At 46.2% G+C, this 20,369-nt stretch overlaps 1 protein-coding gene across 2 annotated transcripts in view; it reads left to right on the forward strand.

Moving 5' to 3' along the window:
• Positions 1–20,369, forward strand: part of slc38a4 (solute carrier family 38 member 4) — a 37,658-nt gene that overhangs the window by 12,941 nt on the left and 4,348 nt on the right. For both annotated transcript variants that reach the window (XM_037121162.1, XM_037121161.1), the window contains exons 2-15: positions 2,356–2,608; positions 3,301–3,397; positions 4,381–4,496; positions 6,199–6,272; positions 7,379–7,471; positions 7,619–7,700; positions 7,780–7,862; positions 8,581–8,639; positions 9,023–9,283; positions 10,145–10,224; positions 11,165–11,265; positions 11,571–11,695; positions 18,727–18,871; positions 20,244–20,341. In XM_037121162.1, coding sequence (XP_036977057.1) covers positions 2,484–2,608; positions 3,301–3,397; positions 4,381–4,496; positions 6,199–6,272; positions 7,379–7,471; positions 7,619–7,700; positions 7,780–7,862; positions 8,581–8,639; positions 9,023–9,283; positions 10,145–10,224; positions 11,165–11,265; positions 11,571–11,695; positions 18,727–18,871; positions 20,244–20,341 — 1,539 coding nt within the window. In that variant the 5' untranslated portion in view covers positions 2,356–2,483. The remainder of the gene's footprint in view (positions 1–2,355; positions 2,609–3,300; positions 3,398–4,380; positions 4,497–6,198; positions 6,273–7,378; positions 7,472–7,618; positions 7,701–7,779; positions 7,863–8,580; positions 8,640–9,022; positions 9,284–10,144; positions 10,225–11,164; positions 11,266–11,570; positions 11,696–18,726; positions 18,872–20,243; positions 20,342–20,369) is intronic.

The raw sequence follows: 20,369 nt of genomic DNA on the forward strand, positions 1-20,369 counted from the left end.
GCGCCCCCATAATGTTATGGTTGCAACAACGGCGGCATTAAACCCGGCATCGCGTGAAGTTAACCAAGTCAGACAGGTTAATCCCCTTGGCAATGAAAAATGAACACCATTCCCCAATCTTTCCCTCGCCACACAGCGGAGAGCGACACAGAGAGATTAGGTGTACTGGCGTGTGTGATACGGTTGTTAACGGTAATATAGCCGCTTAATCTCTGTTGGCTCAAAGGCATATGGTTTTAAAGAAGCCTACTTCCGAAGAGCGAGATCACAGGGGTGGGGGGGAGAGACGACGGCCTATCAATGACTAAAAGCAGTATTTCAAAGAAGGTTTTCCAGGTCGGGCCAAGGTGGAGAGTTTTAACACCTCTGACACTGTTTCAGTTGACGACCTCGTGGCTGCATAGTGGCTTGTTGACTGTAAACAGTCAGTCTTTACACATTGTGATGCAAAGATCCTGTTTCTGATGTAAGAGCAGTTGCTTAACATTTCCTCAGTGAGTTTCTTTTTTTGTCCTTTGTGGTCACACAGACTGTCGGATGCTTCCAGTTAAATAAATAACTTTCGGAGATAACGGGAATAAAACAGCTGCAAACTGTCACACACGTCTCTCTGCTGTTCATATGTCGGCCAGACAGTCACCATCGTCAAGACCGCCAAGCTTAAAGCTGCTGTCGGGAACTATTGTTTTTTGTTGATTCTGGCGGCCCCTGTGGACAAATGTGGAACTGAGTAAACACTGTTTTAGTGCCGTGCGGCCAGACTACAGAGAAGCTTCTTTCACTCTTGAATTCATCCTCAGCACTCTGTAAATAAAAGTTGGTTTAAACTAAGAGGTGCTACTTTCCAACCTTGTTATCCTATCTTAAAATGAATTACTGCTGTTTTAAAAACCCGCCCTGTCTTGCCTCAACCACTATCATGTCATATTAGCATCTTATGATGATCTTATGATGCTAATATGCGTAATCTGAAAACAGGGAAAGAATCACAGCACAGTTGGAAGCTTGATCCCATGGCTACTATACAGGAATCATTGGACATTCTTGTTAGAGTGGGGGGGGGGGGATCCATCCAACGCCACTCCCATTTTTGTGCATTTTTCTGCAGCCTCTTAGCTTAGCTTAGCATTGCATGAAGACTGTACCCTTGTTAGGCCCAGGGGGGCTATTTTCAGTCTTAATGCGAAACTAAGTTAACTGTTGCTGGCTCCCGCTTCATGCTGAATGGACAGATATGAGATTGGTATCGTTTTTTTAGTCTCTACTGACAATAAATAAGCAGATATCCCAAAATGTGGAACCACTCCTTTGACTTTGTACTAAAAACCATTAAAAGAAAAGTGCTCTGGCCACATTTCTCGTGATCGAAACCCCACTAATTGCTGCTGTAAATTCTTTAAAACAAAGGAGTGCTTTTCTCGCATTTCCCTTGTTGTGTGTGATTCCGCTGTTTCTGTGGTTGTGTAATTGTCGCCATGGTTTTGTGTTTTCTCTGCGTTGTTTGTCAGTGACGAGCACTTTTTATTTTTTTTCCTTCCCCCCCTCATGAAAGAGCTCTTTGTGTGAGTGACATCCAGCACTAAATAATTTGGCTGTTAGCAGCATTTATAATCACACAGGTCCTTGATCTCGTCCTTTTTATAATTTAATGATGAATGCCGCGGATGGAAAATGTGGGCCTCCCCTGCCGTGCTGTTGGCTTCTTTTTTCTTTATTGGTGGTGGGCTATGTTGAGTAAACCAGCTCATACATGAACAAGGAGGCCTGTTGAGGGCGGCGGTCAGGCGGCCTCATGAACCCGCTGCATCCTTGACCTGGTTTCAAGGTTTGTTGACTTAAACTCCTCTCGGCAATCTGTGGACGTCACCGTTGGTTTGTAGTATGTTCCCCAGCTATTGTGTTTCCTGAAATATTGAATCGTGCTCACAGAGTATATATTTTTTTAAAACCACAAGCTGGAGCAAAATGGAAAAAGTAACTCAGCTATACAGGAGTTCATTCTTGCTACTGTCGGTGAAGCTGTGTAAGGCACCGAGGTTGCATCATTTCACAGCTTTTCCCTTCAAGGTAACATAACAAACTGTCCCTCAGTTCCAGGAAGTATGGCGGACTGATTTGCTCGGTAGAGGGGCCCGTTTGACTCTCAAGTGTTCTTCATCAGGGCCAAAGGGCTCCGTTGAGGCCGATAAGGCCAGACAATGAATGCGTCTGCCGGCCCGACAATTGGCATTCCTGCGGTGAACTCGAGTGTTAGTGAATCTTTACTTGGTGGCGCAACAACCGCTGTTGATCTAAACAGACATCTTCACTGAGACTTTCCTCTAATGTTTCCTCTTTTTTTATCTTATATTCTAGGTAAAAAAAAAAAAAAAAGAAGTCGAGCCACAGTCGAGGAAGAAGCACATCTCCTAGTTGAGAACTCTGAGCCCCGAGGTCCTGAAAAACCAAACTTCTCCGCCTTTTTCGTTCTGCTGTGCACCACCATGCCGGGAGTCATGGAACGTATGGAGCTGAGGAAAGTCGCCACAGAGGGGGACGATGACAGCACCACTAGCCTGGAGGACCGCTTCACAGAGCCCATTGACTCTGAGAAGGCCACCATCGACAGGTTAGTAACCCGCGAGGTCAAGATGCCAGCAGGCGTGTGACGTTGCGTTTTTTTCTGTTAGCGGCTTTAACCAGCTCGGCGTATTTCTGCCGGTTCACGCCATCCCAACATTTCGGTTGCAGCGTTCAGTCTCAAACATTGTGCAGACTGGCGGCACTGTTTCGATGAATGACATAAGAGAAAGCCAGTTAATCCAGCTCAGTTTCTGCAGTCAAAGCCTGTCTAGGGGACAAATCTTATTACAGACCTGGGTTTTAGTCTAACCGGGTTACGGTGTTGCATGTACACACATTCTCCAAATTCCTGCATTAAACTGACATATCCAAGTAGCCTGTTGAATTAAATTAATTAGATTAATTGTGTGAATGCAACATAGTCCTTGTTAGGGTGTAAACAGTAAATTGGCCAGACGAAAGCTTAGCAGGTTCTCTTGCATTTACGTGTTTCAGTTGGTCAGTAATAGGTTAAGGGTGGCCGCTCAGAAAGGTGTTGATTGACAACGTTACAGTGACCGGTAAATTTAGCCCCCCAGCAAACCCAGCCGACCTCAGACATCCAGCGCCGACTGACCACGTAACCAGACATCTTCTTCTGCAGGACCGCCATTATTTTTACATTAAAAGGTGATGTTCAAGCAAACTGTTGATCGTGTTTGTGTGCTGATTTGGATCTTCTTTCGTTTGTACTTGCAGTCAATTTCTGGATGACAACGATGACGCCGAAAGCCAGAAGTTCCTGTCAAATGGGATGATGAAGAAGAAGAAATACGAGGAATACCACGAAGAATACGTAAGAAATTGATCGAGTCACAGCGCCATTGTAGTCCGCGTCCGCCAGTCAGAAGTGTGTGCTCATTTTGTCCGTTGTAATATAAGTCGTGTTAATATTCTGCAAGCTCACCTTTCTTGAAATGCCATTTTGCACCATTGTTGGATAAAAAACTGTTGCAGGGCAGCCGGAGAGGCCGATTTCTACAATCCAGAATATAAATAACTGTTGGGACACTGTGTGAAAAAGGACAGATGTCGTTTAACACAGTTAACTTATTGCAGATTATTGCTGTCCGTTTTAATTTATGATTAACTCATAGCTCCAACTTCTTTCAGAGTCAGGGGTTGTATCTAATGCAGCAGCAGGAAGTGGACCTCAGTGTTTAGTTTTGTGGAGGGGATGTGACACTTAACGGTGTTAACGGGCTTATTTAAAGCCCAGACCTGCTACATGACGGTTAGGAGACGAAGGTATTATATAGTATGTTGATAAATCAGAAGTACTTGCAGTGCAGTCAGTCTCATGCCACTGTAGCAAATTCACCACATGTTGTTTTGCACTTTCCCAGTCGAGGGGGGGAACCAGTCATATTCTGGGAAATGCTGGCAGTTACGAGCCAAATCGGAAATTAAGGGAGAGGAGTCCAGTCAATAAAACGCTATAACTACTGGGAACGCTGTTAACAATTAGCATCTAACAGTGTCGGGGAAGGTGAGGGTGTGTGCGTCCTGGAATCACAGCCTGTGGATGGCAAAGTATTTATGAATGCAGTTAAACCCGCGTGCGGTTTGCTGCACAATGCCAAATTCCTCCTTCCATTCTTGTTGCAGTGCATTGCGAGCATTTAAAACGATCACACTACCGTCAATTAAATGTGCCGTCAACTATTTGAGACTGATTATATTTCAGAAGGCAGTTTTTTTTTAAACGTTTTTACAGTATTAGTCATCTGTTTTCCTCGTAGAGATCTCCCCCTTATTCATTGTTTTCTCTCCGAGCAGCATCCCGGTCATGCCTCCTTTGGAATGTCAGTCTTCAACCTGAGCAACGCCATCATGGGCAGCGGCATTCTGGGCCTGTCGTACGCCATGGCGAACACCGGCATTGTGCTCTTCACGTAAGTGCTCCTGCTGCAGAACACAGAAACTGACAGCGTGCATGCATGGGTGTGTTTCAAGAAAGTGACTTGACAGGACAGGCAGGGAGTTACTACACAAATTCCACAATTCCACAGAGGAGATGTTCGCGTAATTCGTATTCGTATATCGAGATGTAGCTCAGTTGTAGCCGACTAAAGACTGGTTTCAGTTACACCCTCGCTCTCCGTTTTGACTAACAGGAATGTCTTGATGTTAAGCACGAGGTGTTCTGTAAACATCACCTGCAGACAAATAAGTAGGTTGGGTTTACGTTACTGGGAGGAACCTGTGAGGAACAATGTTGTGATGTGCAAACATAGAAAGCATGCACAAAATGATTTGTCAGTTTCATTTTCCATTAGCCTTAGAAGACGGCCTGTTTGTGGTGATTTATTGGCACCATGATCGCAATTTCAGCTCAAAGATTCCGCAGCCGTGCTAGCAGCTCCATCAGCATGCTAACACGCTGATGGTGTGGACCCAGTTGATTCAATGCTAAATGCATGCTAAAACACTGGAAATGACTATGCTAATATGATGCTGTTAAGAAGGCATCATTTAGCGTGTTCACAATCTTGGATCGAGAGCATTCGCATGCTAACGTTAGATCGTTAGCCTGAAACAAAAAGTACAGCAGTGGCTGTTGATGTTGATGTCACTCGTTTTGCCAGAATTTGGTCGTATGGATGCAAGAAGGCGTTTTCCTGGTGTGCGGACCAAATTTAATCAGCAGTTCTTGAGACATTTCACCCAAAACCACAAATGACAACCAGTGGTAGCGATGAGGAGTGTGTGTTCAGGGGATCACCATAGTGTTGACTGGTCATTCAGACTAAATGAGCCCCTGTGAAGATCTTGATCACGATCACATTACCACCTGAAATACAGAGCAGCTCTACCACATGGAAATGTTTGAACTCCTGTACCCCGTGTCCTCAGTTCTCACGCCAAGCTCTGTTCGTCCCGTGCATGTGCGTTATCAGCATTCATGGGTGACTCACATCAACATCTGACACCCCGCCGTCACCCTACACCCCTCGATCCCACCCATGCAGGCTCCCCTCCATGCCCCTGCTGCGTGGCCACCTCATGACCCAACGATGTCAGACTGTAAAAGGACCACAGAAATATCGGATTCTCAACTGGAAAACGATTGCAGGGAGAGAACGATAAGGAATTTCTGTCCGTAAAGGTGTCATGTAGATTTCTCGAAAGCATACCAGCACAAAAAACACCTCTATCCTGAAAACTCAGACCGAGCTGGTTGGAAACATTGCTGGAAGCCGTACAAAGTCTCAGCCCCTTCCAGTGTCGCCCTGATTGAAAAACTGATGGATGCATTGACGTGACGCTGCACTGTTGCACACGTTGCACATGTTGCACATGTTAGAACCGTGTAAAGGTCATGTGGCCTCCTCTGAGACAAGCCCCTCGAACACACAATCAACACGTCTAAGCAGCTGCAGTATGTCACAGCCACCTTGATGTTTGAAACAGAAATAGCGCCCACCTGCCACATCCTTGGCCAAGGTAGCCACATCAAAGTGAAATTCTTTGGAAAGCGCGACTGTTCGCGCAGAGCTTGTTGTCACCCACTGGTAATAACTGTGACATGTTTTCATTTTGCGTGCCGGCTAACCTCTGTTTACCCTCTCTCTCTCTCTCTCTCTCTCCCCGCAGAATCCTCCTCGTCGCCGTGGCCATCCTCTCCTTATACTCCGTGCATCTGCTCCTCATGACGGCCAAAGAAGGAGGTTGGTATTAAAGTTAACTTCAGGTTCGCCGCGCACAAAAATGGACACTTAAATGCAAGATGAATCAGGTCGGGTTCGTGAGCTGATCACACAGAAACATACATACAGTTTGACTCTAAAAGTTACTCATATGAAATAAGTAGAGGCGACTAGCTATGACAAGAAGTCACAAGGAGATAATGCTTCTTCTTAAAGATGCAATATGTAAGAATTTAACTTAAAAAAAAATCAAACTCACTAACACGATGTAAAGACGACGTGTATTGTTTTTCCAGTGGCGTAAAACAACATTCAGTTGGTAGTCTGGCTAGGTGCATAGCTAATTAAGCTAACAAGCTAACAGTAGTGACAATTATTTGTGTATAAAAGACGGCATTAAGCAGGAACTCTGGTAAAATGCTGTCTCCATTTGTTGGAAGTATGAATTTAAGTTGGCCAATTCTTACATGATGCACTACTAAAGGGCTTCGGGGCTGTGTAATTAGATGCGCACTGTGCAGGATTTGTCAGTTGCTTTTTGTAAACACGCCTTTCAAATGTGCAGTGAGAAAGATAGCTGATGGTTAAATGTCATTAACAGGTTGTCAGAAACCGACGCTTTGGTATGATGACTCACTAATCCCAACTGCTGGCTCGCCAATCCAAGTTATTGGTGTTTGGCAACCAGGGAACAAGATTCAACAAATACATTTATCTTCCCCTGGAATCACAAATGGCCAGAACCACCCTGAACGCATTACCGACAAGAACAAAAATTACAGGCAGGGCAGAGTCTCTGCAGATACAGATCGAGAGAGATTATATCAGTATCAGCCGGCACATTAAAAATTCTACATTGTGTGCCTGGAAGGTCTGCACTTCATTAACTGGTCGACATCTGCCGAGGTGCACTGTTTAATTTCATGTTAGTTGAAAGGCGGGAAAACATCAAAAAAAAAAATATTGATTATCCGCGTCACATTTGCACGGCCACAGACTGCCGCAGAAGTCTTTGAAAAGTTGTTTGTCTAACATTGTGTCCCAGCTGCTGTCGTTGTTGCCTCTGCTTATGTTGTGATGGCTGGTTTGTTGTCCATGACTCATTCTCCTTTGACGTGTTGTGGCAGGATCCCTCATCTATGAGAAGCTGGGAGAGAGGGCGTTCGGCTGGCCGGGGAAAATGGCGGCTTTCGGATCGATAATAATGCAGAACATTGGAGGTAGGCAGTCATTTAGAGCTTTATTAGAGAATTCTGATGTTTCTTTTTTTTCTGCACTTAAATACAATTGCTAAAACTGTGTGTGCGCGTGTGGCAGCTATGTTTGGAACCTCAGTGAATCTAAAGCATGTCCTCCCCGTCCTGCAGCCATGTCCAGCTACCTCTTCATCGTGAAGTACGAGCTGCCCGAGGTGATCCGAGCCTTCTTGGCTTTGGAAGAGAACTCCGGGTGAGTGCTCGCGCTTTCGAAGATGAATGTTTTCGTGTGGAAGCGCAGTCTCTGACCTCATCTTAACCTCTCTCTGCAGCGAGTGGTACCTGAACGGGAACTACCTGGTGGTGTTCGTGTCCATCGGAGTCATCCTGCCTTTGTCTCTCCTTAAAAACCTGGGTAAGGACTCTGCATGTTAAAAGCTGTCATTCAAATACTTCTGGTGAAGGCGTGACCCGCGCCGGTTTTGTTTCGGCATTTTCGCTTCCGTGCTCTCACAGCTGTCCCGAAGTAATGTAACACTCGTCGAGCCTCTTAGTCAGCTCTGTCAATTAGGACTTACTGTAAAGCGACACTGCTATTAAGCCTGTAGTCAGCTCCGCCGCTCAGGCGTAATTTATGAATGCGAGAGTCAGAGCCCCCCTCAACTGGCTCGGCTCCAAAAAAGGCCGCCCACTGCGCCTGATTATGTAATTAAGACAATTAGACGTACAGAGGCAGACAGGATCCATACTGTAGCTCCGAGTTTCATTAGATGAGTGAAAACTTCAGCTATGATTGTGGCGTTCTCAGGCATGAGATGTGGTTGCCGTCCCACTCAGACCCGAGAGGCTTTATTCGCACGGCAGCTTCCCATCCCAGCGGTCGCTCATATCAGATTTTTTGTCCGTCTATTTTGGGATATAGGTCACAACAGTGTGACATGCATCCGAGAATAGACGCCAGAACGAATTGACGGCGATGTTAAAAAAAAAAAAAAAAACAGAACGGGGTGCAAAAGGGCAGAGTAAGAATAGCATATAGCATAACATTAAATCAGTGTCTGATACTGTTGTCACAGCCGAAGTTTGGGGTTTCTTTTTTTCAAATCACTGATGTTTTTACTCTCTGTCTTTAGGCTACCTGGGCTACACCAGCGGTTTCTCCCTTTCCTGCATGGTCTTCTTCCTGGGTGTGGTAAGTCAGCCCCTAAAAATCAGCTTCATTGCATTAAGGGGCTAAAAAGCCAGATGTTTTCCACTGACTTTAGCGTACCGTGCTGGTGGCCAGATACGCGTCTCCAAATGAACGTCGGCTTAATGTGTAGAAAGGGAACTTCTGAGCTAGCATGACATTTGGCCCCGTCCTCGCTTGGCCTTAGAGTTGAGCACATGGCAGTTACAGGGTGTGTCACATTGTCTGAGTGCCCCGTTTAGAAACCTGTAGCTGTAGTTTACTTGTAAAGAACCGTACATTATGAAGGAAATGTGGGATCAGCACGTGATTAGCAAAATAAATCCCTAAATAAACCTGAAGAACGGTCACAATACCAGCTCTTGACGCCATAATGTCTTTTCCAGGTGATCTACAAGAAGACCCAGCTGCCCTGCCCGCTCCCTTTCTTTTACCACCACTCGTCCAACCTCAGCATGAACGCCTCCGACATGTCGGGGTTGTACCACCCGCAAAACCTGACGGCGCAAATGGATTTCTCCCGTGCCGACGTTTCCCCGGCGGTCCTCGGCAGCCACGACGCCCATCAGTCCACCGGCATCCACGTCGCACCTCACCCCGACGACGAGGAGATGTGCACGCCGAAATACTTCGTCTTCAACTCTCAGGTACGATGGGGCACAGTATTCATTGATGTAAACAGACTACATTCACAAAAAATACGATGTAAGACTGTTTGGTTTTCACATAGACATGCCGCGTACAACCTACAAATTCCACAGAAACTGAATGTCAGGTATTTGCTAAGACATGTTTGGTAAAGGTGGGTTTTTTTAGGGTGTGTTTTGGCATTCCTGGGTGTGTGTGTGTGTGTGTGCTTAGGGATTTGGGCCTGGGCCAGTGTGTTCATAAATCAAGCTAAGAACTTAACGCTACAACCACACTGCGACAAAGGGTTAGCTTGCGCTAACTTCAACCCACTCACCCAGGTTGTCGAAAGACGGAAGCAGTAATTTTGCCCGCTTCGACTAGATCACTGTCTACCTGCTTCTTTTTGACTTATTTTGGACTTGTCAGTTGCAACTCAAGCGATTATGGCTCGAGGGAAAGTGTCCAAGTGAGTAAGGAAGTTGGGGAGTGACGCTGGCAGTGAAAGTTTGCCGAATCCCTGAAGGCACTGAGACACCGAGCCAGCCCTCAAGTCCTGACTGATCAGGACGTTCAACATGAGCGTCGGTCTGTGACTGAGCAGGTCGGTCGGTCAGAGCGCCTGCCAGCAGTTCCACCTAAAAAAACGACAGCGCTGGATTCAGAACAAAAACTACAAACATGTCAGCGCCAATGTCCTGACAAGTTTAGGGCGTCTGTCAAGTTGAAGTAACAAGGCCATTTAAAGCTGAGAAAGTTTGTGCCATCACATAATAGCGATGCCAAGTAAAGTACTACAAAGAATGCTGGCACCATGGTTGATTTGTACTACACAGAGCCAAATTCTTATGGCTTTAATTTTGCTGTTCTTTCCTCCCCAGACGGCATACACCGTGCCCATCCTGGCCTTCGCCTTTGTCTGCCACCCTGAGGTCCTGCCCATCTACAGCGAGCTGAAAGAGTAAGTTCACTTCCTTCCTCCTATGTCAAGCAGTGAAGCGCCATCACCGCCTCGGCTCACCAACATGAAACCCACGCAGATGGTCTTTTATCTGCTAAAGTTTGGAGATATCTTTGCAAGTTTGTGCTGCCATCCCAAAATATGGATTACTTAAAGGGACACTAGAAACATATGATATTACAATCTCGGCAATATCTAGTGTAGCACGAGTGTGGGACAATCCAGTGTGTCTCTTGTGGCATTAGGAAGTGCCGTTGAACAATGAATACAAGGCAATTTCTTTGTTGACGACGTGCAGAAGTATTTTCTTTTGTTTTCCAATGTGCTGTGACAATGGCCCGTGACGCAGTTTCCCTGATAGCGACAAAAAAATGCTCTTAAGGTGTGACAAAGCTGGGGAAAGAATACAGAAATGCGTCACTCAGGTATGCAGTGAAAATGTGGCAACGGGAATTACTGCGAAAACTCCAAATCTTACAAAGTGTGGTAGCCTAAATCTGACGTAAATTTCCACAGTTGACTTTTAAAAAAGTCAGGAAACCGATTCTGTCTAGTAGACTACTGAATGACAGTTGTATGAACCTACGTCGTCTACTTTCTCGATTATTTTAAGTAAAGTCACTTTGTCAGATTTTTCCATTCAATACAAGACACAGTTGCATAGAAAGTAGCATTTTAGTTGGATACATGGGACCCTCTTGAAACAATAGTCACTTGTTCCGTTGAAATATTTTTGCATGTATTCCAATCGAGAAACACCTTGAATTCATTGTTTCGTTTTTCACGCTTCCACTCACACACCTTGGTCCTAGAAAAAGAGCTATCTCAGAACACCGAGGTGGATCTCAACATGTCTGTATTGTTCCGAGCAGGTACTGAATGTGTGGCGGAACCCTCCCTGATTAAGTGAAATGTGCCCTTGTGTGTGTTGTTTCTGCAGTCGCAGCAGGAAAAAGATGCAGAACGTCTCCAACCTGTCCATCCTGACCATGCTCATCATGTACATGCTGTCGGCGCTGTTCGGCTACCTCACCTTTTACGGTAAGAGCGGCGTCGCGCTAAAGCGGCGGTGGCCACGTCTCATCGTAGACCTTAAGCAGCCTAGGATTTTGGCGTCGGCCCCTTATCTAGACTGTTTTGACAACTTTAGCTGTGAGGGGACAGTGGCAGGGCTTTGAGCTCGCAGGAAAACACTTACCAACATGGATCGTCTTAAGAAGGATCTTGGAAGATAAGACTGACTGCAGTACTGACTCTAGTATTCCACCCTTCCCGTCTCTGCTGTGCCACTTTTCCAGAGTTAAACATCTTTAACATTATGTTCCTTTGTGTCTCCTCCAACACAGACAACGTGGAGGCAGAGTTGCTCCACACCTTCACCAAGGTTTACAAGTTCGACACCATGCTGCTGTTGGTCCGTTTGGCTGTCCTCACCGCCGTCACTCTGACTGTCCCCATCGTGCTGTTCCCTGTAAGTACAAAGTCTCTTATAAAACCGAAAAAACAAACATGTTTTGTTGTTCCTCCCTGACGACAAGCAGATGGGGTTAATGCCGAGGCTTTCTGCACCGCCGTCTTTTTTCATGAGTCATCTCTTCCAGCGCCTTTAAATTAAACCTCATTTAAGCGCCGCCGTAATTCGATTCACGTCAGAGCGCACAAACATGCTCTTCAGGCAAACACGCACCGCCTCTGTGCTCTCTGGCCAGCAGCAGCAGCAGCAGCAGCAGCAGCAGCAGCCAGCTCCTTGTAAAACTTCGCTCAGTGCAACATTACTGCCACTTTGTGTCATTCTGCTTACAGACCGTGTTTTGTGTTTGCTGCCGAGTCAGTCCTTTTCTTTTTTTTTTTAGGGGGGGGGGACGTTTTCTGGACGCAGCTGTTTTTTTCCTGGCAGTTTGTTCGAAAAAAGAACACACTGTTCGCTTTGGCACCCCGCTCGTGTCGTCATCGCAAAAATCCCAGCGCGCACAGGCTGAGGTCGTAAACGGCCACACCTTTTAATTATGGCAACAAACACACACAGTTGCACTCAGACGCACTTTAGATTATTGGCAGTGAACGCCCCTCTTTGGCTTATTTTTATGTCCGTTTCTCCCTTTTCTCTCAAGATGGGGTCAGAGGTCGGCCCGCGTGTGGCGTCGCCCCGGTCACATTCATTCACACACACGCACACTCCTCTTGCCTTCTCACCCCGTCCATATATGTTCATGCGCTAATTTTAGCTTGGCCCTTGGCTGACACTAGGGGGAACAAAAATGGCCGCCAGCCAGAGGAGCTTACATGCCCCGTTTTAGCGTTCATGCACACACACACACACACGCGCACACATGAACTTACACAAAGTTTATGTCATGTAAAGACCAGCAGCTGCTGATTTGTGAATCATTTCTGAGGCGGCTGCGGGTACAGGCGGCGGCCACAAGGGGGCAGCAGATCAGTTGCTATCCGGTCATGGGAAAGTTGCTGACAGAGAATGATGCAGCAGTGACTGCATGCCAAGGAAATACGCAGCTTGACACAGCACACACACACACACACACACACACACACACATTTACGCATAGTCACAGAATATAAATGTACACACTTATCTGCGCTCTTATATATCCACTGTCTCACACATACACACACCATCAGGGGTCAAAGGTGACATCACATTCTGTCATAATTTTAGTCATTTAGCTGACGCTTGCATTGTCAAACTGGATGTTCTCCCCCATATTGCACTGATTAACACACACCCACACCCAAACACACACACACACACACGCACCCGCCCCCCCTCCCTCTCGGCATCCACTGCTGTTTTTTTTTTTTTTTTTCTGCTGAGGGGAATGTGAGAGAGGATCCCCCTCTCTCTGCAGTGGAAGTTTACAGCCTCAGAGCGGACAGTGGAAAAACCCTCACCCTGACCGCTGCCATCAGGGGAGACAGAGAGGCGGAGCCAGCGAGACTAAAGGGGGGGTAGGGCAGGGCAGGGTAGGGTAGGGTAGGGTGGGCTGGCAGAGGAGGGAGACAGAGACACAAACCTTTTATCAGGTTGTGTTGTGCACAGATCCTTGAAATGTGTTGTGTTGGAAGGCTCACACTGCCTGTTCGAGTCGCTAATGTTGCGCCGTTACTCCACTCGGCCGGTCTTTATGAAAGGTACAGACAAGGAGTTACTGTTGTGCCTTTAAACAGAGCTGAATCGACTGTGTAAAGAGAGTGAGATAGTAGGTGGGACACACACACTGTTACACTGGCTGGCTCGGCTCTGGAGTGCCATCGTGGTATCAGCGGGGCGTCATTATGCCAGCATTGTTCGGCCCGGCGTAGTGAAACATTTGAAGCCGGCGTAGTCTCGGCTGCAGCAGTATTACGTGATCCCTGCGTACAGCGGGTTTAACGATTGAAAATGCTCAGAAGTCTGCATCTGCGTCAGAGACGGTGAGAAGCTGTCTCATGACCGGATGATGGTGGCCGTGAGAAAACACCTGAATCCCATCTGGGATTAACTGGAGATTGGATTTTTAGCAAAATGTGAGAGAGAGTAAGAAATCACTGATTTATGTCCCTGTAAACATGGCTTCACTTCACTTTAAAGAGGCACTGTGTAGTTTTGAGGTAATGATGCAAAGTCAGAAATGATTGTTTTCGATGACTGAATAATAAAGCTCTTCTCAGAGGAAAAACAAAGATGGATTAAAATTTCTTTTTTCCAGAACCACATAGTGCACTTTTAAAGGTCCATTGTGTAGGATTTATTGGCAAGATACAGGACTTTTTTTTTATCAGACGATACTTTTGCAGTAAATCAAACGGACAAAGTCATAGCCTTTTTTTTCTTTCACCCCCTCCCTTTTCGAATTCTAAGAAAATGCCATATTGGGGGCATCACAATGATAAAGAACTTGAGACAAATCTGTCCCTTTTATCCGGATCTTTAAAATGAATGGGGTCTATTCTGGGCCAAGACCCATCTTCCATCCAAGCTCCGTGGATATCGGCCCAGTAGTTTTTATGTAATCCTGCTGACAAACCAACAAACAAGCAGACGCAGGTGAAAACACCTGCTTTGCAGCAGTTATTACTCCTAACACACACTAGCAAAGAAGAGTGAACTGTTTGTGTGTTAGATAACTGCTAGCTGGCAGCCTGTCAGAGACATATTGTTACAGTGGAACATCTCCTCATCTCTTACGCCATCATCCTCCTTACTGCGAACAAGCTGCTGCTCAGGACGTGCTACCATGTGTACTGTATCGATGGAAAAGCTTGTGATTCAATCAGTTTTCTGACAGTTGACCAGTTTGTCACTTCTCACAGAAAGAGCATGTCCTAATAATATGCAGTTGTGTTGCTTTCACATGTTTCGGTTTTCTTCTGGCAAACGCTTTGTTATTCACATGACGCACGCGGAGAAAAGCGAGAGCGAGGATAACTGAGACAACAGAGGGGATCAAAATTTGATAGGCACAGAGGAGCACGGGACTGAAACGGGACGCCGCGGGCAGCTGCGATGAAATGCGGCCCGGTGAAAAGAGCAAGGCGGGAACGCGGACGGGGTTAGGGGTTCAGATTCCACTGCGGTCCCGTGTGGCAGGAAATGTCAGGCGAATTCCTTTTATGAGGTTGTACAGAAAACCGGTCTCATCCTGCGCGTACCTGCACGGATTCCTCGAAGATGCGAGTCACCGCCTGCTTCACACGCCGGTGAATCAGTGAAGACGTTTTGTTTTTGTTTTTTTTCACAGACGAGCACCAGTTGCTGTCAGAGGCCGACTTAGCTGATGTGTGCATGAATTTCTGATGGGATACGAGCATTTGAGCACAGTTAATGTCCAATTAACTGATCACTGTTCTCGCAGTGAATCAAACGTGTACTCCAACATGGCCGACAGTTTGACTTGAACTTGGACGCATGTAAGGCATCAGATTAAAAGAGCTACTTAGCCGCGCCAAGTTTCCGTTTGACATTTGAGGATCTCGCCTTGAATCCTCCTGACCTTAATTTTTGCGGGGGGTGGGGGGCGGGGGGGGGGGGACAGGGCCGACCTTCAGCGAGAGATTAACAATAGCTTTGTCTGCGACTGTCCTCGGCTCCGGCGGGGAAGCACTACAACGAGGGAGGAGAGAATGTGTGTCTGCGTGTGTGGGTGTGTGTGGGATTCGGAGATATGTGTTTAGGCATGCAAGTGTGTATGCGCATGAGTGTGTGCAGTCACGTGAAGACGTGATAGATGTTAGCAGAGGCCAGATCACAAAGGGCTTTGCCGGGATCCAGGATATAATGAAAGGGTTTATGTGGAGTCAAACATGCCCCAGTTCCCAGGCTCCAGGTGGAGGTCCAAACCATGGGAGAGGTCCGCGAACGAGCCCATGAACGGCACCGGCGCCACCCTGACGTCTCAACATCACGCTGTCTTTAATTCACACCTTTATTTATGTGGAACTGGCTTGAGTGCTTTGTCTCTGAAGTCTCATTTGCCAAGAAATGGCTTCACCTTACTGAACAAGTTTTGAATCCGGTTCTGTTACACCTCAACAACCAAAGTGAAGAATATTTGTAGGTCTGTTAATTAATCCCTCGAAACATTTTCCATCATTGTCTTTTGAATTAGAAAAAAAAAGTAGTTGACTGTCTTTGTTTTTTTTAGCTTACACAGAACAAAAACACAGTAATGCAATGGTATTTCTCTAGTTAGCTCTTAGCTTGTAACAATTAGCTCACATGCAATTAGCAAGAGACAATTTTTCAACCCACTGTATACTGTTTTTGTGCTGTATATTCAAGCTTGTGACTGACATTTGGACACTATTTTTTTTATTTATTTACTTATTTTTTGTCCAAGAAGAGAGTGAGAAAAGTGACTAAATGTGAACGAAGGTGACTGAAGTGAGAAAGGAAAAGTAGTGCATCACCATCACCAGTTACATCACCATTTTAAACAATAACATTTAAGCTAGCTGGCAATTAGCATGTAACAATAAGCTTGCATGCTATCAGCAATAGGCTATGTGTTTTTGTGATATGTATTTGTTAGCTAAAGTGTCCGTAGTTATCTTAAACCCTTTGAATAACATTTGGACAATAAAACATTTTTTCTTGTCACTTCCTATTAATGGTTAATATAACTTTTACTCACATGTTACAGGTCCGTTGTAGTAGAACAAAATGACAGCTAGCTTATAGCCAGTGGTAGAAAAAACTTTGGGTTGCCAGGTTATGTACAATCCTGTTTATGCTTGTTGTCTCTCCTCCTCATTCATATTCATGAGTCTAATTTTATATATGATCACTTCTGAAGTTTCATGTCTTTATAAAGCCATTAATTAAGGGTCGTGAGTCACTTCCTAACAGGTCTGCAGAAATAGTTGTTGGTTAGTCATCAGTAACATGTGTTCATAACAATCCATTAAGTCTCGAGTCATAAATGTAAATCAGTACTTTGTTAAATCATTTTGGTCCAGATGCACTGCAGCTCTTTTCCTCAAGGTCTGAGATAGATTTTTCACAACCTGGCAACCCAAAAGACGTTTCATACTAATCCTCTAAAAAACAGTCTTTCTCTAGAGTTTGTATGCGAAGCGCATTTCATGAAACGTATGGTGCCTTGCTCTACGGTTTGTGGTCAGAGAGTATCTCTCTCTCTCTCTCTCTCTCTCTCTCTCTCTCTGTTATGGCTTTCCTGTTGATATTTCTACTTGAGAGGGGACTTTTACCTTGCCGCATGAAGTTTCAGTTCATGTTCAGCATCTGTGCAACGCGTGGCTGTGAAAGCAAAAACAGTGGCCCTGTGTAGAAGTGACAGTTTCGGCAGGGCAACACTCACATTTAACAGCTCTCGCCCGATGTGTCTGCTGTGGCCTCTCTCCAGTGAACACAGTCCCGAACCATTCGCGCACAATACCTGACTTGAACGGAGAAAACACAAGCCTTGTTTGCAGTCGATGGGCTGAAGTGTACGCGGTTCATCTGCTTCCAGGATGGAAAACATTTTTGCTGAAGTCACTTAGGTAGCTGTGCTCCTGGTTTGTTGCTAACCGGCTGAACCCAGATGTGACCGGGCCAATCCGGCTGCCTACAACTAGTCCAATCAACATATCCTCTGTGTGCATGTGTGTGTGTGAAGCCTCTGACAGGTAAAGACTAGGGAGTAAATAGTGTGCAAATATCACACGGTGAACTCCAAAGGCTTCACCCCAGGTAACAGGCGGGTGCTGAATACTTTGGAGCCCTGGAGAGAAATGCCGCATCCGGGCTCTAGTTTTCCAAGCCGGCCTAATTATGCAACAGCTGGCAGGAGGGCGAGACGGGGGGGGGGGGGGGACATCGGTTGTAAAACCTAACCGAGAGATGCGGTTACATTTTTTTTGTCATTATCTGGAATAAGAAATGAGTTCTGTCTCCAGCGGTGACACTCTTTTGGCAGCGAGCAGTGAAGCGCCGGCGTCATCCCGCCGCCTGCTGACCGTCCTGATGGAGGTCACTTGGTTCAGTCTGACAGCGCAGAAAATCCAGTTAATGTGATTTTTTTTTTTTCTTCCTCTTCTTCTTCTTCTTTTTTCCACTGTGCCATGCTAACTGGATATAAATCTTGTGCTTAAAGTCAAACATAAAAGGATCCGAAGGAGGCCTGTGGTGTCGTGCCAGCAGTGGCTCTTGAGAGAGAGAGGGAAAAAAAAAAGCGACTTTCAGAAGCGACTTTCTCTGCAGCCGCTCGTCCGTCGTACATTCTCTGTCAGCCGCAGCTGTAATTAAATGTGTTGTCAAGACGACGGGTGGCCTCATTTGCTTGAATATCAGACGAGCAAGTTAGAGAGGAAGGAAGAGAAGCTGGCAGAGAGGAGAAAAAAAAGTCAACTGCAAGTGATAGCTTTGTGTTTAAACACACCTCCCCCCCCTGCAGGCGAGCCCGCCCTGCTCTCACTACTGGCTGATGCAATCCCAGGGTTCCATTGCGCTGCGGGAGATAATCCCCCTTGCCTTTTTGAATGGGCGCCGCTTAAGCGCCCCCCCACCACCACCCTTGCAACCTTTCCCCGTGTGGCCTGCGAGCCGACGGTGCCTTGGGCTTCACCTGATCCATGCGACCTTTCACCCACTGGAGGCTTGAACCAGGCTGCCTGTGGCTCAGCAGCACCGGGCGTCTTAGCTGGGATCTACTGGCTCTTTTTTCTGTTTCTCCCTCTCCCTCTCTCTCTCACACACACACACACACACACACACACACAGTAGCCTTGTAGGCCTTGACACACTTCAGTCTGTGGCCAAGTATTGTAATCAGCCTCGGGGAAAGGCCAGCAGACGTGCAGACTGTGGTTGTTAGTGATTTGGCTCTTTTGTGGAGACAGATTGTACACAGAGGAGTAACACCAGTGGCACCTGATTTGTTACAGCCTGTAATGCGTTGTTACGTTCAAACAAAACTGGTCTCTGTCGGCTGACGGTGAAGTTGTAAGAGGTTGTTATAACATGAATAAAAACATGAAGCCTTGCGTTTCCCCCCCTCCCAGATCCGCTCCTCCATCACCACGCTGCTGTTCAGCGGCCGAGAGTTCAGCTGGACCCGCCACATGCTGATCGCCGCCGCCATCCTGGCCTTCAACAACATGCTGGTCATCTTCGTACCCACCATCAGAGACATCTTCGGCTTCATCGGTGAGTCCGGCCCCCCCGAAAACGCTTTGATAAGCAGGAAACAGTTCAATTTTTAATTGAAAATGAAACTGAAATGTCAGAAAGGCTTACATAAGGGTTTCGATGTGGAACATAAAGAGCCCACCACACGGAAAAATGGTTAACACCTTGAGTTCAGGGGTCATTTTATTAAGTAAAGACGTTGGGAAGTACAGCAGCTTAACGTGTCGGGTCAGCTGTGCGGTCGCGTGAGCGGTTGGCGACCGCCGGATCCAAACGCTCACGTTTTTTACTCACACGAATACTTGGAAGGTGCACACATGCGGGACATCTCTGCCTGATTTTCAGCCGCTGCACTGCCTTGCACAAGCAACATCTCAAAGGTCAAAATAGTCATCTCTCTTAGATGGTCAAAAAGGGAAATGGGTAATGGCGTCCTGCTTCCTACCGACAGCAAGTGAAATAGACGCCCAGTTTATCAAGTTTGGGTGGGAAATTCGCCTAAAGAGGCCAAAACATTTTTCCGAGTGATTCAGTTTTCGTCCTACTTTCATCAGATTTCTCATATCCAGGAAATGACTCTCATCCAGGCCAATATTTAGGAGATCTCCAGAGAACTTTTTAACTGTTGGGAGTTGCCAAGAGAGAGACAGAGATGGCGTAACGGCAAAGGCATGTGTGAATCAATCTGTGGGAGGGGAGAAGATCATTAGTGAAAAATGAGATGTAAACAAACTATTTTGGCAAAAGACAGAACGAATTTTGAGCTTGAAAGGCCTTTGCGACCACAACAGGAAAAACACTGCAAAAACTGTGCATCCTGAGTGAAAATGCATCTATTCATAGGTGCTGAAAGCAGGCTTAGATATCTGAGATGCTGCAGGCTGCGAAATGCAGCACAGTGTTTGCACCGCATTGGTGTTACAACCACTGAATGTGATGTCATACAGTTGAGCAAAGTTTCAGCTCAAGTTTTCAAGTGTCAGCTTTGACGGGCCTCAGCTTAAAAAAGGTTTCCATCTCAGTTAATCTGTGGGTAATTTTTATGATGTTCAATGGATTTGTAGGTTTTGAATGTTTGATATTCTAGCTTGAAAAGATAGACTTAACTTCCTTTTGATCAGCTAATCAGGTGATCAATTAATCGTTGCAGCTCCACCAATATTAACATACTATGCAAATATGGTACAGCTTAATGTCAGTGTAGGAAATTGCACCATTTAGATATTTAAAACTGCAACTGTCTTAAATCTACGACTACTTAAATCTGCCACAATTTCCACGACTGATCCTGGAACACTTGATAAACACGCGCCGAAGCGTCTAAGTGCAAAGAAAGTGATTAAGTCCGATTAAGTGACTCAGCGTTGTGTCTTCCTGGCTGCGATCACAGGTTCATCTGCAGCCACCATGCTCATCTTCATCCTACCTGCCGCCTTTTACATCCGCCTGGTCAAATCTGTGCCGTTCCGCTCCCCGCAGAAGATCGGGGTAAGTGTTCGTTCTCACTGTATCGTTT

Source organism: Acanthopagrus latus, chromosome 14, assembly GCF_904848185.1.
Source record: "Acanthopagrus latus isolate v.2019 chromosome 14, fAcaLat1.1, whole genome shotgun sequence".
In the NCBI taxonomy this organism is placed as follows: domain Eukaryota; kingdom Metazoa; phylum Chordata; class Actinopteri; order Spariformes; family Sparidae; genus Acanthopagrus; species Acanthopagrus latus.